This window comes from Falco rusticolus, chromosome 15 (genome assembly GCF_015220075.1).
Source record: "Falco rusticolus isolate bFalRus1 chromosome 15, bFalRus1.pri, whole genome shotgun sequence".
Classification (NCBI taxonomy): Eukaryota; Metazoa; Chordata; class Aves; order Falconiformes; family Falconidae; genus Falco; species Falco rusticolus.
In genome coordinates, this window is record NC_051201.1 from 329,532 (window position 1) to 353,624 (window position 24,093).

Below are 24,093 nucleotides of genomic sequence, written 5' to 3' on the forward strand. Positions count from 1 at the left end.
TCTCCTCCTGAAGCTGCTGGATGGAGCTGCTCAGCTCTGGTGTTGCCTCCTTCGCTCCCAGTAGCTCTCCACAGGGACCCTCAGGCTGGCCCAGAGGTGTAGGAACCCTGCCGGACATGCCACATTTTGGCCATTCTCTCACTGCTGGAGGAACCACAACATGGGACAGGCCTTTCCCGCTGGCTCCAGACAACCATTGGTCCCAGGGAGGGGGCAGCCAGGGATGTCACCCCATCCTGTCGGGGGCAGCCCCTCATCCTGTGGCATTGGCACTGCAACTCGCCATCACAGGAGCACCCGGTGCCAGCAGGAGATGCTGAGCGTGGGGCTCCTGCAAAAGCAGGGCAGAGCTGCACGGGGGCCCACGGTCCTCCCTGCTTTCCATGAAGCACAAGCCCCCACTGCTGCCTGCAGTCCTCACCGAAGCCTTCCCGTGGCATGCTCCTCGATGGTGCTCTGTCCCTGGCATGCCATGACACTGCTCTGCCAGCAGCCTGTGCCCTGGTGCGGTTCTGGGAGCAATGTGCAGAACCAGAACCTTGTGATGTCATGCACTGGGGAACTCCTCCTGGAGCTGGTGCCTCCAGCAAGCCCCATCCCACCCTGCTGGCGTACCCAGCACTGGCTGGTACATAGTGAGGCCTGTGGCATCCTCGTGCCATGGCTGAGCCCTACCAGCCTCACACTGCCCTTGCACCCTCTTCTCTCTTTGCACCCTCTTCTGTCTGTGCTACCCACCTGGCACCCTCCTTGTGGCTGTGTTCTGGCCTTGTTGCTGGCCCCAGGACATGCTACAGGCCCGCAGCCAGGGGTCTGGGCCAGTGGGGCCAGCAGTAGTGCCACGCTCAGTGCCATACCCCGCGACAGCTGGGCACAGCTGCCTCCCACTGTGCTGGCCTGCAGCTGCCTGAGATGCCCCCCTGAGCTGCGCTGGGCTCTCAGAGCAGTTATTGACCACATCAACTAAGGCTGCTGCTTTGTGTTCCTCCCTGTCAAAAAGGTAAAAATAACAGGAACAAGTTGTCAGAAATGAAATTTCAATTTCTCCACGCCCTTCCCTGTCCATGCAGCTTCCCAGCACAGATCAATAGTGTTTAGACAGCCAAGGAGATTTTTTCCCCTCTTAAAGCAGCAGATCAATAGCAGAAAAAAACCCAAACCCAAAACAAACCCTCTGCCTGTGTGTGTGCATGCATGTGTTAGAGTAATTGTGAAGAAATGGGGCCTGAGGCTGCCCAAGCAATGAGATGGCAGCAGCTAGGGGGTGGGTGGCTGCGTGGTGTGGTCCCCTGCTCTGCACACCATGCATAGGGCACGGCCGGCAGGACCCACCGCAGGGGCACATCCTGGCAGGGCTCTGGGCCCCGGGGAGGCTGAGTGTCCCCCAGAAGCTTCCAGCGCCCATGGGTGAGGAGAGGCTGTGGGGATGGAGATGAGCCTGGCTGTCAGCCTGACTGCTGCTGGGGGGGCAGTCGATAGCAATGCAGATCAGCAGGTGCATGTGCAGCACTGATCTGCTGGGGAGAGGGCAGGCAGCTTTTGCAACGGGAAAAATCCTGTCATGCAACCCTGCAGGAAACTTTCACCCAGGGCTTTTAGGAGAACGACCCGCCAGCACACAGGGGATGGATGGACTGGTGCTGGGAGGAGGAATCTGTGTCCAGCCTTGGCAGGCAGTGACCTCCAGCCGGTTCCTGGGGCACAGGGGACCTGCCCCATCCCGTGGGGCTGCAGGTCACCCTGTAGACAGTGAGAGGTGTGGTTGCCAAAGCACCAGGTATGTAAGATGGTGAGCAGACAGGGAGAGAGGCAGTGCTAGCTCAGGGTGGATAACTGTGCAGCAGTGCAGTCGTGTGAAAAACAGTCCACAGAGGTATGGTGTGGATGGGCTTGCTGGCTGATGAGATGGGGGTCTGTGCTGCCTGAGCTGGGGGGCCTCTGGGCAAGCCATGCACCCCAGGCCAGGGTGCTTGCTGAGGTGGGGCAAGCAGATGGAGCTGCCCCACCATGGCTTAGCAGCTCTGGGGAGTGTGTGGCTGGCCTGCCCTCCCTGCCCGGGGCCACATGCAGCAGCTCGGGTGCCCTGGTGTAGCAGAGCAGGTCACTGGGTGCCTGCAGTGCCTTGGACGTGGCCACACAGTGATGCCCCAGGCACACACCTGCTGCTGGCCCTGCCTGCCTGTGCCACTGGCTCCCAACGTCACCACCCCTCACTGATGCTCAGTGCAGTTTCACAGGTAAGTATTTTAACTGGCAATTTCCAACACCAAGCTGGGTCTAGAAGGTGAACGAAGATGTACCATAATAGGAATTATCAGTTGCCATGACGACCTGCTCCACCAGTGAGTCGAAGCCACAGGCGGTGGAAGCAGGAGCAGACACAGCACCGACACAGCACCAACACAGCCCTGCGAGCTGGGCCACTTAACCCACACTGTGCAGAACACAATTGAATTTAGCCCTAATTTCTGCCAGTGCGATGGAACAAAATTTCTCTGCCGATTTCAGTCTTGTTCAGGCAGTGGCAGCCAGGGCACAGTGTCCATGGCTGCCATCCTCTGCCTTGGTGCTCTGTTGCAGCCTTGTTGCTGCTTTAATTAAAGCCCGTTGCCCTCCCCTGGTAGCACCCTGCACACCTGGGTGTGCACTCAGCCCTGCTGGGGCTGAGCCCAGAGCAGCCCACACTGCTCTACATGGCACAGTTCGGCATGGCTTGGCATTGCTCTGCTGTCCCGCAGCAGTATGCACCCAGATCTGCAGCCTGCAGCACCGTGGCCCACTTGCAGTCACTGCTTGCGTGGGCCTTTGCCACCTTGTTTGCCCTTGTCACTGCATGCAGCAGCCCTGGCTGTGCCACTGGGCTACACTCACTGCCAGGCTGGTTATTGCATGTGCTGTGATGGTCCGCATCGCCGTGCCACATGCACTGCACTGTGCCGTGCCGTGCTGCACTGCATTGTGCCACACATGCTGAGCTGTGCCACGCCATGCCATGTTGCATTGTGCAACACACAACACTGTGCTGCATTGTACCATGCACGCCATGCTGTGCTACACTGTGCTGTGCTGCAGGGACCCAGCCACCTGCTCCTAGAGCCGGGGAGCTGCAGTAGGGCTCTGCTTTGGGATGGCCCATGGGCTGCCTGTGCCCAGGCAGGTCTGACCCACTGCCATGCCTGTCCTTGCCCCCCAGCTCATGTGATCCTGCTGCCCCACGCTGCTGCTGTGGGCAGCGTCTGTCTTTGTGGGTCTCAACCCTGCTCCAGCTCCTTGTGAGCCTGTGGGGCAGCCCCACAGCCCTGACTCACAGCCACCTGCCCATGCTTGCCTGGTGCTGGGAGGACTGGGGGGCCAAACTGGACTCTGCTGGGTGAGCTGGCACCATGCAGTGTTTGGGGGTGGGAGTTGTCTCACTTTAATTACTGCAGTAATGTTATTCTTTTCAGTGCCACTTTAATTGAAATTAAACAGCTGCCACGTTCTGGCTGGGACAAAAGTGAATCCCTTTTCATTCTCCTCCAGTTTAATGAAGACTGACGTGCTGAGAGAAAACAAAGGCAATCCAGCTGCTGCCTCTCACCGGCACACGCACCAGCAATTGCTGGGGACCCTGCAAGTGGGCAGAGATACCCTGGAGCACCCCACAGCTGCCAGCACCAGGCAGCCCGGCCCCCATGCCCCAGGGCACTCCTGCCTAAAGGGTCTGGCTGGGGGGATGCAGGGGATGGGGTGCCCACGCGGCAGGGGATGCCAGCACAGGGGGTCAGGGAGCACTGTGGTGTGCCCAAGAATCGAGTCCAGGCTTTGATCCTATCTATTAAGAAGCACCCAGCCACCAGCCGTGCCCCAGTGCAGCCCCTTGGCCCTCCCGCGCTGCCGGGGTTGTCCAGTCTCTGCGAGCTCGGCCAGTGTCCACCTCCTGATGTTCAAAGTCACTGACTGGCCCACACAGCCTGGAAGCCTAAGCTGAGACAGCAGTATTAGCTGAGGAGGGCACCTCTCTTCAGCCTTAATTTTTCTCTCTGTTTTAGGACTAGGAGCTTGCTTGTGGTGCCATTCAATACTTTAAAATATGCAAAATGAGGCAGTGGTACAAACCTCATTAACACCCGCCTCCAACATCATTAAGATGTTTCCAAGAAAATTAATTGAGAGACTCATTAAAAATAAATTAAGAAAAATGTGTTGCAGAGCGCCTGCTCTGAGCTCGTAAATCACGGCTCAAAGCTCCAGGCCGCTGCACAGGCAATTAACACCAGCCAATTTGTTTTATCCTGACTGCGAAAATTAGAAAGCAGACATGGAGATTAGATTAGGGATGTCTGTCAAGCGGAACTTGGAGTGAATATTTTAGGATACAAAATGGAAATCAGGAAAACAAAGCTGGGACTTCATTTGGAAGAGCTGACAGGCAGAGGTGGGGAGGGAGGAGAGAGATTTAGATGTTTTGTGTTTCAAGGAGCGGCACCATTGTCTGTATTTAGATATGCACCCATCTCGCACTCCCACTACCAGACAGCTCTCCATTTTCATCTGCGCATCGCCAGTCCTTTGTGGCTGTGCGCACAGATACCGACTGCCCCTTTCGGGAAGCGTGAGCTCACATTGAGAGCACGCTTTGAAGTTGCTGTGTATTACGTAGCCTGAACCGACATGTCGCCTATGCATACTCTGATTACACACTTGGATTAGCAAACACAGTACAACTGGGTGAGACCGCTGCCTGGGACTTAGTCAGCTTTGTGCCATTAGCACCCCTTTGTCCACCTCTAGCACCTTCCATCAGAGGATCTCAAACTACTTTATATTCATGAACTGAACTGCAGAGCCCTTCTGCAAAATGAGCAAGTGTTATTATCCCTGTTTTGCACAGGGAAGCCAAAGCAGAGATAAGTTAAGGTCTTGTAACTATGTGAATGCATGCAGCAGCAGACACTGTATTTGTGCATACCAGTACGTGCTGGACACATTGACGGTTAGCTGTGCAGCCCAGCATCCAGCCACGACGGCAGCAGAATCAGCCACGGTGCACACGAGGGGACAGTTTGCAGACATCCACACTGACAGCTAACAAAAACGCAGGTCGGAGTGTCCTGCCTGTGGTCAGCTGTATAGCAGGGACAGATCGCTCCTGGGCCTTCTGCTGCTCAGGTTCAGCTGAGGCTGGCCTCTCCTGCCGCTGGGCGTTGCTCCCTAGCAGCCATCCTAAATGGCCATTTTTGGAAAGCAATGATCATGCTCTTGCACACAGGAAACAGGAAAAACCCCTGGACAGGGCAGATTTTAATCCATATTTTCTTTGCTTTCTTACCTCATGCCATCTAGACAAGTCCGATGCTCATGTCCCGAGGTCCAACTCCGTAACACGCCTGATGGTTTTGGGTGGCATTTTAAAAGAACGCTCCAAGTATCTGAACTGTTTAATAGCTTAGAAGTGCACTCCTGCATTTGAACCTATCCTTCTCTGACAGCCCCTTCTTTGCTGTCCCCTCCACAGAATGGAGGGGTGCTGCCTTCCTGCAGCCACTGTATGTCAGTTCAGTTAAATTTCAGTATTTAATGTGCATGTGAATTATGTACACTCCCCAGAATCCCATCTGGTTTTGACCAGGTACATCTACTGGCACCAGTGTGGGTCAAGCCCACTGATGGAATGGTTTTGGCTTGTAAATTCTTTTTATTTTGCCAGTGCAGTACTTCTGCATCTTTTAACACGAGGAACTTCTGCCTTCCCACCAAATGTAAGCCCACACATTCATGTACATGCTTTCCCTCAGCCCACCCCAAACGCTGCCTCAGTCTCTCCATGTGGGTTCCTGGATTGTGTGGTCTCTGTATCAGTGTCCCATGTACTGCAATTGAGAAAATGGAAAGCAAAAATCAGTTCGGAGTAAAACCCAGACGCAATCACCTTAATATGAGCAAGCTCTTGGCACGTACAAAGCAGCACAGAGGATGGTGAACTCCAGCAAGTGTGAGATGCCTGTGTCAGGAGTTGTTATAGTGTTTTTACCTAACAAATGGAAGAAAACAATGAAATGATGGATTAAGTCATTAATGATAAATTCATGCATGCAGGGATGGGGGGACAGCAAAGGAGGCGTCCCACCACCACTGAGATTCTGGGTGCTGTGCAGGCAGGACTCGGCTGCAGGCACATTGACATCAGGTCACTGCAAAATGTAAAATCCCACTTTCAGGGCCAAAGCACAGAACACTGCTCCTGCAGTGCAGAGACCTGTCCCAGGAGCATGGGCTTGCTGGGAGACATGGCAGTCTTGGAGCTTAATCATCGGCTTGCGGGTGCTTGGTGGAAGCTGTGGGCTAATGAATCAACACGATTGCTGAGTTAGCAACAGGTACACCTCAACAAGGAGCTGTGGTCTCTTCGTGGTGGCGGGAGCTCGTGTGCTCCTGGTGCTCGTGGTGCAGGGGGATGTTGGAGCCCTGGGTGAGGCTCCAAGAGGAGCCACAGGCACTGCCTCAGCCTGCAAGACTCAAGTGAAGCCGCCTGTGGCATTTAGTGGAGGAGAGAGTGAGGGGTAATCTGCTCACACATCTGCATGTAAGCGGTTTTGTGGAGAACAGCGTCGATAACAGAAGACTCTTAGATCTAACAGGTGAAAGTACATCTCAGTCTGATGACTGCAAGATGAAACAAGCCAAACTTGAATGAGCATGTACATTAATAGTTGGCAGAGTAAACTGAATGCTACAGGAAATGTGCCATCAGTGGACATTTAAAACAAAGTTTGGACAGCTTGTTCCATCTCTGGTCACCCAGTTACTGACTCCAAAGCAGACACTAATTCTGGTGGTCCTGTGCTGGGGTGGGAGATGCCACGCTGGGTCATCACTGCAGCAGCTGGTGCTCTGAGCCAGACACAACCATCCTGGGGCTTGTGCTCAAAGGGGTGATCCAGGCTGGGTAAGCTATTGTGGAACTATTGAAAGAGATCTTGGGCTGAGAGCTTCACTCAGGTTTTTAGTCCTGCTCAGAGGGTCTGTTTGTGTGTGGCAGGTGAGCAGAGGTCATGTGTGCTTCAGTGTTTCCAGGCTGAGTGGACCATGGATGTGATCATCTCCTACCCAGGCTGAACTTCTGAAACACTTCTGTTTTGCAGCTAAATTTTCCATGCTGACCCTTTGCATGAGGGTGCATTTAATTCAAATGTTTGATTAACCTCCTTTCAACTATTTCTGAGTTACGGAATGAGTGGAAAAATACCTGCATGTAAAAAAATTACTAGTGTTAAAAATAATTCTAACCACAGCAAAAATAGCTGCTTTTTTGTTTTGTTTTGTTTTGTTTAACCAGTCTTCATCCTCATGTGGCCCAACTCCTTCCCGAGAAACAAACACTTGCAAATACAACAGAAGTGTTTTTGAGCATGCTCGGATGGTAGGTATATGCTCAGCCTATGGCAGGGGGGAGAAGGAAAAAGAAAGTGGGGGGAAGTAAGCACTAATGGAAACCCAATCTCATTCCGCTCTCTTCCTCAACCTGAACATGAAGTGATCTGTGGATGTCATTTGTAAAAACAGAAGTTAAAAAGAATTCTTAAAATAACCAGACACCCCACCACCCCCCCCCCCGCCTTACATGCACCACAGAAATCAAGCACATGCCTAAGACCTGGTAAAGGTGAAAATGGCAGCTGTGGTAACACCTGGCATCCCACAATTTAGAGGTTTCATGCTTTTTTATTGTTCTGCAATTTTTCAGCTCTACTTTGTGTCTATGCTTGTTTGCTGAGACCAGGATAGTATGAAAGATACCTCTCCCCAGGCTGCACGCACCCTCCCATCCGCCAGACATGCAGTGCAGAAAAGAAGATGCCTCTTCGTGCCTAAAGAAGAGACACGGGGAGGCTTAAAAAGAGTGACCATCAGTGTGCAGGAGGCCAGGCATGGGAGGGCAAGGCTGCAAAAAGGAGTGTGAGGCTTAAACAAGGGCAGAGGATTAGAGAGGGGTGTGTGGTATGTGGTAGTGCAAAAAGAAGGAGCAGTCCGTTAAGAGTTTTGAGGCCAGACAGCAGACTGAAAAAAACCGCATGAGGTCCAAAACATAGCGTGGGGGGTATACAGAAGGGGAAGGGGTGGCTGGAGGGGGTGCAGAGCCTGAAGAGTCAGGGGAGGTCTGTAGGGGACGGTGAGGCTGGCAGGAGGGGACGACACACAAGCAGCTGTGTGGAGGCAGAGAACTGGAGCCCAGAAGACAGCGAGACTGAAAAGGCAGGGGAGGCCAAAAGGGGAGGGAACGGTCTGGAAGGGAGCCAGGGGCTGGAAGCACTGGATGCTGGAGGGGAGGGGGCAACCCCTTTCGCGTGCCGGGGTCCGAAGGCCGGGGCGGTCGGAGGGGAGCGGGGCCACGAGGGGGCGGTGGGCTGGGGGCTGCGGCGGCGGGCGGCCCAGGACCAGAGGCCGAGGAGCACAGGAGGCGCAGTCGCAGGCGGCAGGCCGGGCCGGGCGGCTGCTCACGGCCACGGCCACGGCCACGGCCACGTCCGACAGCCGCCTCGTCCCGGATCCCTCCGCGTTGCTGCCGCCGCCCGGCAGGGGTCGCTCGCGGCCCGCGCTGCGCCGCTCGCCGGGACGGCGGCTCCTCCCAGCGGCCGCCGGCGCGAGGCGGCTCCGGGCACCTTTGTTCTCCCGCGGCCGCCGCCTCGCCGCCCCGGGCGGCCCGTGCCGGCCCGTTCTGCCGCTCCGCGCGTCGGGGCGCTGCCCGGCCCGGAGGCAGCCCCGAGCCGTTGCCGCTAGACGGCTGGAGCGGCCAGGGCCGCCCTGCCGCCGCGGCCGCATCTCCCCCACCGGCCTGGCCAGGACCCTCCCCGGGGCCGCGCCGTGCTCCCCCGGGCGCAGCCGGGCCGGGCCGAGGAGCCGGGGGCAGCGCTGGGCCGGGGCGCGGAGGGAGGGGGGCGGTGGGTCCCGACCCGCCGGCGGGTTTCGTGAAAGGGAAAACGGGAACAGGGTTTGCGTTCGTGGAATTTTAATGCGCCTTGAAGGTTATTGCTGCGCAGTTGCAGCGCCCGTTTCCAGTTGTGTGTGTGCCGCGGGAGCGGGCAGCCCTGGCCTGAGCCCCCGGCGCTGGGCCGGCTGCAGGGGGCCGCGGCGGCGCGGGAGGGCTGCGGGCGGCTGGGCCCTGCGCCGGAGGGTCTCGTTATCCTTCCCGGGGCCCTGCCGTGACAAACACTTACTGAGAAAACATGGCACCTCTTAAGAGAGGGTCCCCTCCAGAGACGGGAGAAGTTAAGCACTGCACGTGTTAAAACAGAGTAGGGGGAGACGGCCGCGGCGGCAAAGCCAGGGAGGAACCTGCCCTGCTGCGCTGGGCTGAGAGCCCAAGCCAGATCCTGGGGCAGAGCCGCCCCCGTGCCCCACTGCCTTGCCCCCTGCCCTCCCCAGGGGCACGGGCGGTGGGCTGGGGGCAGCAGGGAGGCCGGGGGGAGGGCTGGGGGCCCACCCAGCCGTCACACAGAAGCCACCCTTTGACGTTCCCATTGCTCAGCGCCAGGTACCTCGGCTGGTCCCTGGCACGACGACGCAGGTGCTGGTGTTGGAGGAACCGCCGGGGGCTTCGCTGAGAGACCAGAGGCTGCTGCCCCCTGTGCCTTTCCAGTGCCCTGGGGGGGACAGGCCCAGCGTCACAGCAGCACAGGGCAGGGGCCCCTTGAGACCATCTAGTCTACCCCCCCGCCCAGGTAGGGTCAGCGGGTGCAGGCTGTGCGGGGCTGTGTCTAGCTGGGTTTTAAGCACCTCCACCCAGGATGAGAGGCACCCACAGGCCAGCACGGGAGCTGCCCGGCAAAGGTGAAGCATGCACCATCGTGCTGGGGCTGCCTCCTGCCCAGCACCAGTGTGCTGGCAGTGCCTCTCTCAGTGCTGATTGTATTTACCCCATCGTGGCAACCACTTCCACTGCTGCTACTGCAAGCTGCCTCTTGGTTTCTTATGTCTGTGGGTTAAGGACATACGTAAGCTGTGTAGGAGCTGCTGCGTGTTCCTAGGAGGAATCATGAGCTAGAAATGAGCAGAAAGCAGAGATCCTGCTGGAAGAAGGAAGGCGTGAGTGAAGGAAAAGCAGTGCTGCTCAGGCCTGGTCACAGAACACGAAGCCTCAGTGGTTCTTGCAGTTACTGAGCTGCTGGGAGGTGGATGGTGCACCTGGACAGCTGCATCGGTTTGGGCTCTGGGGGCCTCCTCCAGAACCAGCAGCAACGGCAAGAGCAGGTGGCAAAAGACAAGGGGAAAACAAGGAGGCTGAGGAGAGACAGAAACCCGAGGGAGCCGGTAAGCGAAAAAAGCCTCCTGTGGTGGGGACCACAGGGGGAACCTCCACAGGGCAGGTGGGCATGGGAATCCAGAAAGAGGCAGAAAGAGAGGATCCTAATGCCCTTCCTTTCCTTGTGGTTAACCTTAACTCTCTGGCCAAAAAGAAAGGAATATTCTAAGACAGAGAAAAGAGAAAGCATCAAAAACAGGAGAGACAGAAGTCAAGGCCATACTGCAGCTGCGTAGAAAGCCTCATTAGCCCCACTGGCACAGCAATAGTCAGAGAAAAAAAAATCAGGAGTGATGCAAGGGGTTTGATTGCCAAGGGAGGAAGCCATCTCTTGATGTCTTCAAGTCTAGTTGAACACCTGTCTGAAGGTGCCTTCGTTAAACAAGTTACTGAATTTGGCAGTAACATGGTGAAATTTTCTTGACTGCAGGTACAGGTCAAACTGCGTGATCCCTTCCTGCTCTGTCTGTGAACCTACAGAAAGAAAATGCAAAGAAGGACTAAGAGAACGTGCCATTATTTGTGTTCATCGATAATGACTTCACATCAGTGTTTATCTGCAGGGACTCCAGCTGCATTCACTGGCTAGGTGTGCTTGTGCTGAAGGGTGAAAGGTGAGTGGGAACCACCCGGCAGAATTCTTGGGCAATGAAGCCAGCTGCTACTCAGCACTGAACTGTGCAGGCTGCATCAGCTGAAGTGTGTGGGCCTGTCCCTGTACCACGTGGGCCATCAACGGTCCTGTGTAACGGTGGCCTTTGTACTTGGTATGGTAATGAAGGTGGGATCTCCAAAGGAATCCTTGCAACAAGGTTGAAAGGGTGACCATATTCAACGGGCGCCGGTGTTTTCTTGAAAGAGGCTTGGTGTCCAAGTGCAGGGCAAATGCGGGTCTGCCTGACCTGACCAGAGTTTTGCTTCAGTGGAGAGCAGGCTCCGGCGCTCTTCCCACAGTGTTATGCAGCCTCTCACATGGGACTGCTGCTCAGTGACGTGCCTGGAAGAGAACAGGGCTGCAGTGTTGTGAGGCTGATCTTAATTCATCATTTCTTGTGTTTCAGATGTTTAGCAGCTGTCGTATCTTGAAGGTATGAGACAGCCAGGTGGTCTTAACCCTGCTGAAGTTCTGGGGCATTTGCACTTTCTTTCTTACAAGATTTCGCTTGCAGTCCCAGCTGCCATCACTCTAGTCCCTTCTCAGGAGTGAGGGCTTGGGGCTGTGCTAGATAAAACCAGATATAGATGTAGAGATGGTTCCATGGAAATGTTTGCTCAGTGCCCAGGAGCAGCCCAAAAGGCAAACTGACTGTTAAGAATTATCCAGAAAATAATGGAGAACAGATCACAGTTATGCCACTGAATAGATCCATAGTGAAAGTTGCACTGTGATTACTATATGCAGCTCTGGTCTGCCTCTCTCAAGAAAAATAGAGTTGGAAGTGCTTCAGAGAAGAGCAACAAGGATGATCACATACAAAGAATATTTTCCATGTGAGGAAAAAGTAGGTAGTCTCTTTGGTCTGGAAAAGAAATGACTGAAGAGGATTATAAAATTGAGTTTGGCATCTAGAGGTTGTCTGCAGTATGATTTCTCGTTGTCCCTTCAATGTAAGAACCGGCGGCACCCCATAAATTACCAGGTAACAACTACAAAACAAAAAAAAGTTGTGGTTTTTTTTTAATGTCGTATGTTGTGTCAGATTGCTTCGCACAGGACAGGATGTGGTGGGCTCCCAAAGTTTATATGCATTCAAAAAGAAATTAAACCTTTTAATGGGAGAAAAATATCCACTTATGTTGATTAAATTCAGGACCCCACTTTTGCTTCTGAAGCCTCTGAGCTGTAGATGACTGGAGGCTCACAGAGTATTCTGAGCAGCACCGCAGTATCTCTGCCCTCTTTTTTACGCTGACCAAGAGAGCAGTTCTTGGCTACTGTCAGAGATGAGGCAGTGAGCTAGACAGACTTCCAGCTGATCGCGGAGTTTTCTTTCCTTCACTGCTCCAGGCTCCTTTGCAAGGACTGATCCTGCCTGCTCTCAGTATCAGTCTGTTCTCCTTTTTTAAGGAGCTGTATCCATAAAGCCTAGCTTAAAAATTTGCAGTGGTTCCCCGTGTCAGGGCACAGGTGAGCCTTCATAGACTAATCCGCTTCTAAGTAATGCTCACTCTCAGCAGTGGCAGAGCTGGCAGTAAGGACAGCAGAAGCCTCTGTGTCTCAGTCCCTCTCTACAAGGAGCTGCCAGGGTGTCTAGCCAACACCTCCTTTGCTGTTGAGTCAGCTGGCCCACTTCCACGTGAAAGCCTTGCTTTGTCCTCACTGGGAGCCCTGGGGCTGGGTTTGAGGCACATGCCCTCCTGCAGGTCAGGGAGCCCCTCTGCCCTGGGCACAAGCGGCAGCGTGGGCCCTGGGAGCTGCTGCCTGGATGCGGCTTGCAGGGTGCTGAGGGTCCCTGGGGCATGAGGGTTGCCCAGTGGCCTCCTCAGGGGACTCGGCCAGGCCAGAGGAGTCTCAGAGAGCAAGGTGCTGCTGCCCACAGCTGGGAAGTCATCTGCTCCCACATCCATGACACATGGGCTTCTGCACAGCCCGATGGGTCTGGAACGTGGGGTCCTGTCTGAGGCAGCCTCACGTTGTGCTGCATGCCTCCAGAGGACATCACGCGGGAGAGGCAACGCTGGTCGGCTGCTGCTCCGCAGGGGGAATGCGGGGGTCCCGCAGGCACCTGGGTTTGCCACAGGCACTGGAGCTGTGAGGTGTGCACTCACCTGTGCTGAACGAGGGGTGCCTCAGCCAGCGCACTTCTCAAGTTCTGGCCTCTGGAGCAGGTCGGGGAGCAAGGTGCCATGCTTGAGTGACAGCGAGGGGGGAAGGAGTGTAAAGAGACACAGCAGAGAAACTGTAGTAGCTCCCGGGATGTTTGCAGCAATGGCTGTTTACACATGCACTGTTACCAGTGATAGTGGGTAACATCTGTGCAGTTTTCTAAGAAATGTTTGACCATTAATGTTTGGTGAGACTTTTTTTTTTCTTTTTTTGCAGAGTACATACACCAGTTTACAGCCATCTCTAACTGTATCCAACTTTTACTGTCACAGAACTACAAGTGGTTCTTGTTGCTGTGGTATGTGTGTGGGAGGCACCCACCCAAGCACTGCCTTCTGACGTGACACTGCTCACAGCCCAGGATCCTCTAGCCCTGCAGAGATTTTTCCTCCACCTGGAGGAGCGCCGCCAGCCATCCTCCCCTCTGGGCTCTACAGCTAACAGAGGTCACTGTCAGCCCTTTCCCCACTCTCCTATACCTCCGCACAGCAGTGTCGGTGCTTACCTTCTCAGGGCTACATGGTCAGACGGGGGGGGCACAGCAGAGCCTGCTCAATTGTCCCAGCCAGCGCAAGTCTGACTACACAGTTCCCACTATGGAAATAATGAGAGCCCAGTGTAGAGCTCTAGCAACTATCTGGTAGTTTTTCAGCAGGCTGTGGGTTTACCAGATTTGTGTAAGCATGCTGCTCCTCCTTTGGTCAGCTGGAGTGCTGGTTTTGGCCACAGCAACTGGTGTCTGTCAGGAGCTGGTATAAGAGCCTGCAATAGGTTGCAGAGAGCAAGATGGGTCACAGTGGCTCCCTGGTGGGTACCAAACTGCACTGTTGTTCTGCCACACACAGTACTGGGCTCTGTCCCTTTTCTTGTTTTCACTGCCGTTCCTGCAAGACAACTTCAAATGAATGAAATGAATGACTGTTTTTTGTATGATGACGTGATTCCAAATGCCCCACTGCAGATGCGCTAGCCAGATTCCAAGAATCCATCACCAAACTGCGCTGTCTCCTTCTGCTGGTGGAGAAACTGAAAACAGTTTTTTGTAGCTACGCTGAAACTTCACAGTTGATTTTAAGCCTCTTAGCATAATACTGAATGCAAGTTCCTGCTGAGGGCTATCGACTTCAGTACGTGCCAAGCTGCAGGGAACACCCCGTGCCATGCCTTGCATGTGACAGAACGCTTCCCTGCACCAGCAGTGTGACTCAGATCAGAGACCAGCTTCCTGGGATTTCCCATCAGCGTCCTTTAAGACTGCCATCCGGCAGAAGGGATCTGTGCAGCCACAAGGTGAAATGCACCAGGCAAAAGCATCATCTTCACAACACACAAAGGGGTTATGCACAGTCTGAAAACAGCAACACGCTGCCCCCTGCTCAGGGGTGGAGACATACTGCCTGCTGGGGCCCTGGGGATGGAGGAGGCTAGCCCTTCAGATGTCGCTTTCCCAGGTCAGGTGTGCTTCTAAGTGCACACCATGTCAAAGCAATTGCACGTTCTTCTAGTGTAAATCCTAACCTGACTTCTCTCAAAGCATCTGCTCTCATGCTGCCATGATGCTAAGGAATGCCTGCATGGTGGAATGTGATGATATACCTCAAATATTTGTAATAAAGAGCAGTGGTGGTTTGGTGCTGTAGGACCACACCAAGGCCACAGGTTATTCGCAGCCCCCATATGTTAAGAGCAGCAGGCAGCATTCAGTGCTGCAGCTGTGCTTTGGTAGCACTGGTGACTGATGTGCAGGCAGCATCACAGTAAGAAATGTAATTGCTGCTTATGGGATCCATATTGTCCCCAGTCTGCTCTGTGCTTTTGTCTCTTCTCACACCTACCTTCTTTCACAGCTGTTCCAGTGTGTCAGTTCCATAAAAGCTCCCAATATATGAAACTGATGAGACACATTGTAGGTCTTCTTAAAGCATCCAGATGGGTGCCCCTTTAGCCAAGCCCTTTCCTACACTCTCCCAAGTACCAACACAAGTCAGAGAATGCAAGAGTTTCCCTTGGCACCATTCGTTGGTGGGCGATACGGGCCAGCCACCCGAGCAGCTCCTGGAGGCGAGCTGCTTGGTGCTGTTCCTGTGGCCACTTCAAGCAGTGCCGCTGCTTTCTCACACACTTCCTATTCTGCTGCACACAGCTCTCTGGAGCAATCTAGTGGTCACAGAGCCTCCATCTTTTTATCATGCAGTGATTCTCCTACACCATTACTTTTGCATACCTTCCACTGCAGAAAAGAAGAGGCCAATGAATGTTCAGCCAGCACTTCCCTTTCTTTTCTCTGTTAGATCGTCCTGTTTAGTGGCAGAGCATGGTAATTGGCCAAATATCATATTAGAGGCATGGTTTTAACAAGGGTAGCTCTGCCCAGCCACACGGTTCCACACGGTAAACATGAATGCAGCGACTGAAAGGGGCCCCTGGTCTAGTTTGGAAATGCTCCCCGATTTCTGGAGTTCGTTAGTACAGCCTCAAAATTATGGACTACCACACTTTCCATTCTGAATTAAAGACCATCTACTAAAGACTCTCACTTCAAAAAACAGACAGGCACTTTCTAATATCAAGCAAAATGCCTGAAGAATAAATTGCTCCTATCAGAAATAAAGCATTTTATTTCTGCCACAAGCAGAGAGATCTGTGCTTATAAGTCTCTCCAAAGGCAACTCCATCTTTCCTGCTTTCCTCTCATTTTCTTTTGATGCACCGAGCCTGCATACTGCAGTGCTGTGATTGGATTCAGCTTTGGAGCAGTGTAATTGTAAATATTCATTGGAATCCAAGCTAGTTTTCCCAAGTCTCTCTTAAAGGCTCTGCAGCTATACAAACAGCCGTTGCTCTGCATTAGCCTCACAGCCTGGAGGCTGCCTATTTCTCCACAGCCCCAAAGAATGCTCCTTCAGAAGCTGCATGGAGAGAAATCAGCCTTGCAGATCATTTTGGTCAATGCTTTATTATTTTCTTTATTCCCTCTTTAATGTCTGTGTTGTAGAACTGGCTCTCAGACCCAGGTACCTGGTGGGGTTCCTCACCAGCATCTACACAAATAACACAGTTCACCTCCACTTGCAGTTCCCACTGGCTGTGTGTGTTTCTGGCCCCATCTGCCTACTGATGGTGCTGGGATGTCTGTGTGAGCTGCGCTGAGTCCTGGTACATGGTACACAGCATATGCCTGTGCACATTACACCCTCCCAGTGAGAACCCGTAAGCCAAGTGGGTGCTGCGCTGCGAGGCTCAGTGGGTGGGCAACGCACATCTTGCTACGAACTGCACCCCATTGGTTATTGAGAAGAAAGCAGATAGATCAACCACTGATACCCAGGCAATTCTGCCTATCCAGCTACTGCAGTTCCATGACTGCACTCAAACAGCAGGAGGTAAACAAGGGGCAGTGGACTCCTACAGCCATCAAGGAGCAGAGGCGAGACTTTTCCATCAGTCAGAGCCTGACCTCCGTGTTGCTTGGGCCAGCCACTGCACAGCAAGACTACATGCCATCAAGCTGACCTTGCTCTCCAGGTGGTCTCTGACTGATAGCCACGTCCTGCACAATTCATTTGCAAAGCAGCACATGGAAGAAACTGCACACAACTATTCTCCCAAGAATGGAAATTGAATCCAAAAGTTCTGATAGCAAATCTACACTCCCATCTCTGCCTCATCTACTCTTATGTTTACCACCAAGGGTGGAACTGCAGTGCTCAGACCAAAGCCTGAGGCACAGCAGCACATGTCATACAGATGGTGGTATCAGAGCCTTCATCACCCTCTGACATCCTCCAGGCTCCACTTGCTCTATTCAGCATATGTTAAAGCACATGTTTTGGCTACTGGGTAACCTGTGACCAGACAAGTAGGTAGTAAAAGGGGGAAAATCCAGCTTTCTTTCCGCATGCCAGTTCCTGAATGCAGCTCAGCAAACAAGTCACCTACCAGTTCCAGTGGAAGCAGTGCAGACTGATGGGTGTATCGCTAAAGGGAGCAGCTCAGAGGCTGTCAGCCGCACAGTTCTATTCCTTGCTGCAGCACTGTTCCTTGATCCTTGTCTGATTCAGTTGGGGCCCTGGCATCAGTTCTCAGCCACCTGCACCAAGGCCACTGCTCACCCCATGGAGCATGTCTTTGCCCAGGAGCATCCCAGGCAGCAGGCTCCTCTGGAACATGTGAAGGAGTGCCAAGCCGCCAGCCCAGTATGTTCAGGTGAGTGCTAAGGCTCCAGTATGAGAGATTAGGCGGGTCTCCTTAGTTGTGGAGGGCTGGAAGGGGGGAGTCTGTGTATATGGAGATCTTTAGCCCACAGCACTCAGAACCCTGTTCCCTGAGAAGAGAGATGAAGGAACATCACTAATGAGGAAGACACATAAGGATGAATTTACATGGGAAAACACTAGTGTGTACTCCCCAGCAAGCCCCTCCTGTGAACAAGCCTGCAGGAGCGTAACAGCGAGGTGGAAGAATGCTCCCACAAACCAGCACCGCTACTCAGCATGGGAACGCAGCCAGCACTGCTGGAGATGTGACACCACCTGAAGCACAAAGCTGGGACTAAGTCTTGTGGAGATCAGGTGAACCCCAGTAGGATGCGGGCACACATCCCAAGACTCAAGTGCGGTCACTTGGCTAGAAAGGGGAATCAGCCTGGGAAATGATGTGTTGGTAGCACGTGAACACTAAGGGAGACTGCAGTGGGGCTCTGAAGAAGGTAGAGCTGGGTTTCGAGGTGTGGGCAAGGATAGATTTAGGAAATGAGCAAGGCTGGCATGAACCTCAAGAGGCTGATTGCCCATCTTCCAGTTCTAAGCCAGGGGAACCTACAAGCACCCTGTTTTTTGTTTATCTGTCCTTAAAAAATCCACAGGCTCCTGGCAGTCTGCTCATGTGCTTTGTTCTCCTCCCCATTAGAAAACTATTCCTAACCTGAATCTTTCTTGATGCAGGCTGTGTCCCTTAGTTCTTGTGTGTGCCTTTGTGGACATGGAGAACAGATGGCTTTGTTCCTCTTTCCAGGCGCTTCTCACATGCAGCTGGTGTTGTGATTTTCTTCAGTCATGCAGGAGAAAAATCCAAACAACAAAACAGCCAGATCAGAAACAACGAAAGAAAACCCATCTAGTGGAACTCACTGCCACACAAAAGAGACAGCAGCTAGGAGTACCCTGTGAGAACAGATAAATTAATGAGGCCTTTATAAAGACAACAGCTCCCAGAGTCAAAATAGCTTTGCAGAGAGAAATGCCCTGCTCCAGCAGATCTAGATCTCTTTGTGGTATCCACCAAACTGTCCTCTTTATAGCTTTTCCCACCACAGAGATGGGCACCTCAAGGCTAACTGCCTTCAGATGTTGTGAAGGAGACTGCCCTGGAGAAAGTCCAGCCTCCAGCCGAAGGGAAAGAACATGGAAAACCTCATGGTCATGAGCTGGGGCTGGATGCTGAGATGCCCAGCGGCTGAATGGTGGAAGGAGCCAGTCCCTGGGGTCGCTGTGGGAATTCACCCTCTCCTCTCCCAGCGCCTTTCTCCCACCCACAGTACAACGCCGCGTGGCTGGTGGCTGCCTGCCGGGAGGAGCGTGCCAGAGGACCGGGGGGAGCGTGCCAGAGGACTCCCCGGCCTTTGCAAGTCTCTGGGCTTTGTGCTGCCACCCAGCCCGGAGCACCAGCAGGGTCCCTGGCATGAGAACACAGCAGCACTTTTTCTGCACAGCCCTGGTGCCGAGAAGCCTTCCTGGCACGAGCTGGAAGCACAGTCCTTCCCTTCCAGCTCCATTTTCCAAAGCAGCAAGAGTGGTGTTCTTCCGAGCTCCTGCTATGATGATTTATCCAGGTCACGGTGAGGACAGCTGGCTAACTGAGGTTAACAGCTTTCTCGGTTTCATTTCAAAAAGACATTAGCATGGGGGCTGTATTAAACAACGATATGCCAAATCCTGATTCATTCACCGGGAGAGCTCATGATCAGGTGGGGGACTCAGCTGACAGGCAGGGCTGTGCTGCTAGCCTTTCCTTGAAGGGCAGGGCCATAACTCATGCTCCCAGTGCTAAATTACACCTGACACTCCTTGCAGAGGGCTTCTGGTGTGTGCAGCCTGCTACAGGCATCCTCGGACTGCCCACTGTGGGAGCCCAAAGCCCCCCAACCAGGAGATTTATCAGCAACCACGTCCAGCTCAAAAAAAAAAAAAAAGAAGATTGAGGCCCTTCTGTCTGGAAGAAGGATGATGGAAAGGAAACATGACAGAACACTATAAAATTAGAAGTGTCACAGGGAAAGTGACTAAGGAATGACTGTTCATGGTCTCTTCCAATAAAACCACAGAAATTGTCAGGGGACAGGTTCAAAATAAACACAAGGAGGTGACTCTGCATCCCACATGTAGTTAAACGATGGAACTCACTGCTACAAGACATTGTAGAAGCTGGATAATATCTGAGTTACAAAAATAGTTTGACAACTTGTGGGTGAAAATTCCTCAAGGGCTGTTAAACACAAAGACTCACACCTGGGCTCAGGAAACCTCTTCACCACAGAAGGTGGGCGAGCATCTTGGGGTAATATCATAAGCTTCCCTTGTTTTTCCCAGGGGAAAAGAGCTCTTTCCCAGGCACAGGCATGAGCTGCTGCCAGATACAGAGCTAGGCAGAACACTGTTCTGAGCCAGAGTAGTGTTATATTTTTATATAAGAGGCTTGTTGAGTACTTTATTTGGGAGTTTTGTAGGAGGAAGTTTAGAGCTGGGCTCTTCCACACCAAACCCAAGCAGCTAGGCTCAGCTGAACTTGGTTATCAATGAATGGAGGGATAGGATGGTAAGACCAAATATAAGGAGAATGAGAAGTGTAATTCCTGCCCTGCCATGCTGTCCTTGCACAGATCAGTACACAGTCACCTGCATACATACGCAGTACCAAACACGGGCACGCACTGACACATGTGCAGATTTGTTTGTCCTCCACCATTCACACATGCAGACAAAGGCACATGAACTTCCCGCACCCAGCCTTCACTAGTGGGCAGTCGGAAAACAGACTGGCAGCGTGCAGTGCAGCCCACCCACTGCGCTGTCCCTTCACACACAGAACAATGGGTGACTTGGCAGTAAATGGAACACCGTCTCGTTATTGCCTTTCAAATGAAATGAACATAATCATTGTGTCGTGTTCACATATGGTGCAATATAGATATTGTTCATATATGTTCATATCATGTGAACATATGTGAAACAAAATGTTTCCACTTTGACTAATAAGGGGACATCCCCTCCCTGATTTTAAAACACCTCTGAGCTGCTGCTCAGACAAACCAGCTGTGCTGAGCTTATTGCTGCTATCCGGCATGCTGGTGCCTGATACTCCAGTATCAAGAGTACCTGGTTTAGTCTTTCAGAACACTGAGAATATTTAACTATAAAGTTAGAATAGACATAATTTTTCTGGCTTATGTGGTGCTGAAAGAGGTGAGAAGTGGGTACTATGGAGGACAGATGCAGGTTAAGCAAGTAATTCTGCAGTGTGTAGCAGCAGTAGCTGCACAGATTTTCAGGATCAGCTCTCTTCACCCTCTGTTCGCCGTATGGATCTGAATGACAGCTCGTGGTCAAAATCCACTCATGACTACAGGTGGACATCACTCAGACAATGCTGTGGCTGAGGAGGTGGGGGGGTGACATGCTCTCCCAAACCAGATTCACATGCAGGAGGAATACGGTGTCTGAGCAAACGGCCTGACTCCTGGCAGCCTCTGAAATACAGGGATAGGAAGAGAGGAACTGTAGCAGGGCTGGGCAAACGGAGCCGGCACAGAGAGGGCTGGCACAAGCACTGCCCAACAGGACTCCTGTCAGGTCCGCAGGGCGATGAGGGTACTCCCACCCTAACTGTCTGCCTGTCCTGGAGCAAACTGAGGATTTCATCCCCAGCAGCACAGTGGAATAGATCTGAACAAGCCTCGTCTCGTGGCTCGCTACACATCCTAACCACCAGCTAGGACACTGCTGTCCTGGGAGGGATTTTCTCTGCTGGCCATCCTGTTCCCTTCTCTCCAAGGTCAGCAGCAGGAGCACCATCCAGAATGCCTGTGCATTACAGCAGCCACATCCTCAAGTGCAATCTTAGCACCTATTTACAGTCAGCAGAGCCACAGCTGTCTCCTCGGTTCCCTGGACCTTCCCCTCCTTGCTGGGATTTGACAGACTTTGCTTTCGCATCTTTAGCCCTTCCTTATGCTGCCATGTAAACGAGAACAGTAGATTATCACTATTGCTCTGAATGCATTAAATGAAGTTCCCTTCCCAGCCTGGGCTGCCAAGCTAGGGTGGACTGGCATATTTTCCTACCTGCTTCTGAGCTTCCTCCTGCAGCTGGTGGCTGGCCTCCGGGTCTTGGCTGAGCTGCTGGATTCGGCTGCATTTCTGCTCCAGTTCTGCCTGCCTCTCCCTCTGCTTGGTCTGCAGTTGATAGATCCTCTGCTCTTGAGCATCCAGCTATTGACCCGCCCAGGGAAAGAAAGAAAAAATGGAAAAAAAAATCAATTAATACTAAACGGCTTAACAAAACCCTGAACAGCAGAGGCCTGATGCTGCTGGGGGTGGGGATTGTTGGGAGGAGACACCCCCCGCACACATTAGCTGCAAAAACCTGATGTTCTGGGGACAGGAAGCCAATATGGTAGGTGTGATCTGACACGCACGCCCGTGGCAGCAGCGGTATGTCCAACTCAGGGACGGCAGAGACTCTGCTGCACTGGGGTACCTGCCTCCTCTGCTCACGGAGGGGGTGTCAGGCAGCCTGGGTGACAAAAACAAAGAGCAGCTGAGCAAAAATAAAGTTATTCTAACTAATATCTAAATAACCAGCTCCTGATCAATCCAGCTGCATGCTGGGGCTCTGTGCTCCTCCACTCTGCACTGAGGACCGCTTCCCCCAGGCCTGTCCGCCACCAAGTGATGGGGAAGTGGCACGCCGGTACCCTGCAGCTTGGCCATCCACCCCTCTTGTCCCACAAGGCTTTGAGGGCTCAGTATTTCCACTTCTTGGCATCCCAGCTAGAGTTTACACAGGGAGGGAGCAGGAGAGCATCATGAATGTCAACCAAGGAGCAATTAGCATGACAAGACGGAAGTATCGATCCATTAGAGCTAGCAGTGCTGCAGCAGTCCTGCGGTGGAGCAGCTCCCCGGCTACTGACCCCGATGTCTTTGCAATGGGTGTCTCGGGGATGCTGCTCGCCTTCTTCCGACGGGTGAGAGATGCTGCAGCCAGTGGGTGCAAACGGGTGGGGCAGGGGCAAAGGCTCTGCGTGGCTCCTGCCCTGCTCAGGACAGCGAGGCAAGAGAAAATGCTGGCCACACAGCTCGAGAATCAGTCTGCTTGATGTTTTAAATTCAGCATAAAGAAATGCCCTGCGCTGCTGGCCAGGGGCTGTGCGATGCCTTGCCATAGCCAAGGGTCCTATGGGCAGTAAAGTGATCACTGCAGGTGGGAACAGCACGCTGCTTTTACTGCACAGGGGTGATTGGAAGCAGCCCTGTTTAATGAGGAAAGGGGCTCTCCAGAGCTTGCTGATAACACTAACGAGGTAACATGCAGGGGACAGACACTGCAGACATCTCACTGAGACTGGATGAGAGCAGTGCCTGTGCTGCTGCTTCGCGGTGGTGCAGGAGCAAGGCAGAACACACAAAGAGCAGATTTCTAGAAGAGATGTAGTGTATTCTTCTCCCCTGTCAGTAAGTCCCATTAGGTTCTATGTCTCTTCCTAGAAACAGCAAGAGCAGAGGTCCGAGGGCCACAGGCACCGAACTGCCCAGGACCCTGTGCCTGTGCTCCTTGCCCAGACCTGTTGCCCTGCCCCATCCATCAGCCAAGGATGTTGAGCCCTGTCAGCAGCACCAGGGACATCCCGCAACATGCGCAGTGACGGAGGTGCCTAATTAATGTTCACTAAACCTAGAGAGAATTTTGATATTAATTAAATGCTAACTGATTAGTAAAACATATTACTGAAGATTGTCACCCAGCTGTCAACATTCAATAAATACATTAATAATCATTTTGCATGTAATTAACATAAAATGACATTAATGTCTACATTAAGATGTATTGGAGACATTTTATGTAGTAGCCTGCATTCCTCCAAGCTGTATTCACATAACCCATTCAAACCCACAGTGAAGAAGGTTACCACTGTCCAGCAAAATGCCCACCAAAAGAGAAAAAAGAAAACATTTAAATTCTGAGTGGATCTAAGCGCGGGCACTTGTGCCTACATGCCTGTGCATTGCAATAGTAGAGACCAGCTTTGTGCTGAATACAGGATCCAGCAGTGAGTGCCGCGTGCTCTGAAGAGCAAAGGAGATGCTCTGGTGTGGGGCAGCGGGGACTGCTGGGCTCTGGGGCTGCTCTTGCTCCGCTGGCAATGGCAGCTGGCTTCCATCATGACGTGAACATGGGGCAAAACTGAGTACTAGAGCTGTTCGCAAGTTCTTGGCTTTGTCTTGGTACAAATGTATCCGACTCTTCCCACGCTCGGAAGAATCCCCAAGGCTCCCATATGGTGGTTTCTTCCTCTATTTGCCAGAGAGCAGAACAAGCACTGGGGCAGGGAGGACTTTTCACATGCTGCTTCATGCTGCTTGGCACAGACAAAGCACTTTCTCCCCCCTCCCTCTCTGCTGTGTAAGGTGGCTGGCATGTGGGTCTGGGCTCCTGGGCTGGGGTGCCCACTCGGCCTCGCAGCCCCTGGCATGATTCCACAGCAGCTCTCGACTGCCTCTGCCCGCTTGCGGAGGCTGGATGAGCACCAGGGCAATGCCTGGCAGCTGGGAAACTGGCAAAGCCAGACCTTGGCTGTGGCTGTGGTCTGGGGCACGGACCAGCTGGCTGCCACGCCGAGAAGATGACCAAATAGGTAACATAGTGAAGCACCTAGGGAGTGCTTGTTCTCCTTCTCTGAGAGGGCAGGGAGCAGCAACATACTTAA

At 53.0% G+C, this 24,093-nt stretch overlaps 1 protein-coding gene across 14 annotated transcripts in view; it reads right to left on the bottom strand.

Moving 5' to 3' along the window:
• Positions 1–8,912: 8,912 nt before the first annotated feature.
• The window catches only part of LOC119157766, a 121,114-nt gene continuing 105,933 nt past the window's right edge, over positions 8,913–24,093 (bottom strand). For 6 of the 14 annotated variants that reach the window (XR_005107654.1, XR_005107648.1, XR_005107652.1 and 3 more), the window contains 3 exons: positions 21,449–21,595; positions 18,033–18,155; positions 13,263–17,433 (listed from right to left, as the gene is read on the bottom strand). Coding sequence is in view for 1 of the 14 variants with exons in the window: in XM_037409005.1 (XP_037264902.1) it covers positions 13,758–14,004; positions 21,449–21,595 (394 nt within the window). In the remaining 13 variants the exon portion in view is untranslated. Of the gene's footprint in view, positions 17,434–18,032; positions 19,412–21,448; positions 21,596–22,909; positions 22,920–24,093 lie in introns of those variants that run through there. The other 8 variants (XR_005107646.1, XR_005107645.1, XR_005107656.1 and 5 more) reach the window with 8 other exon arrangements.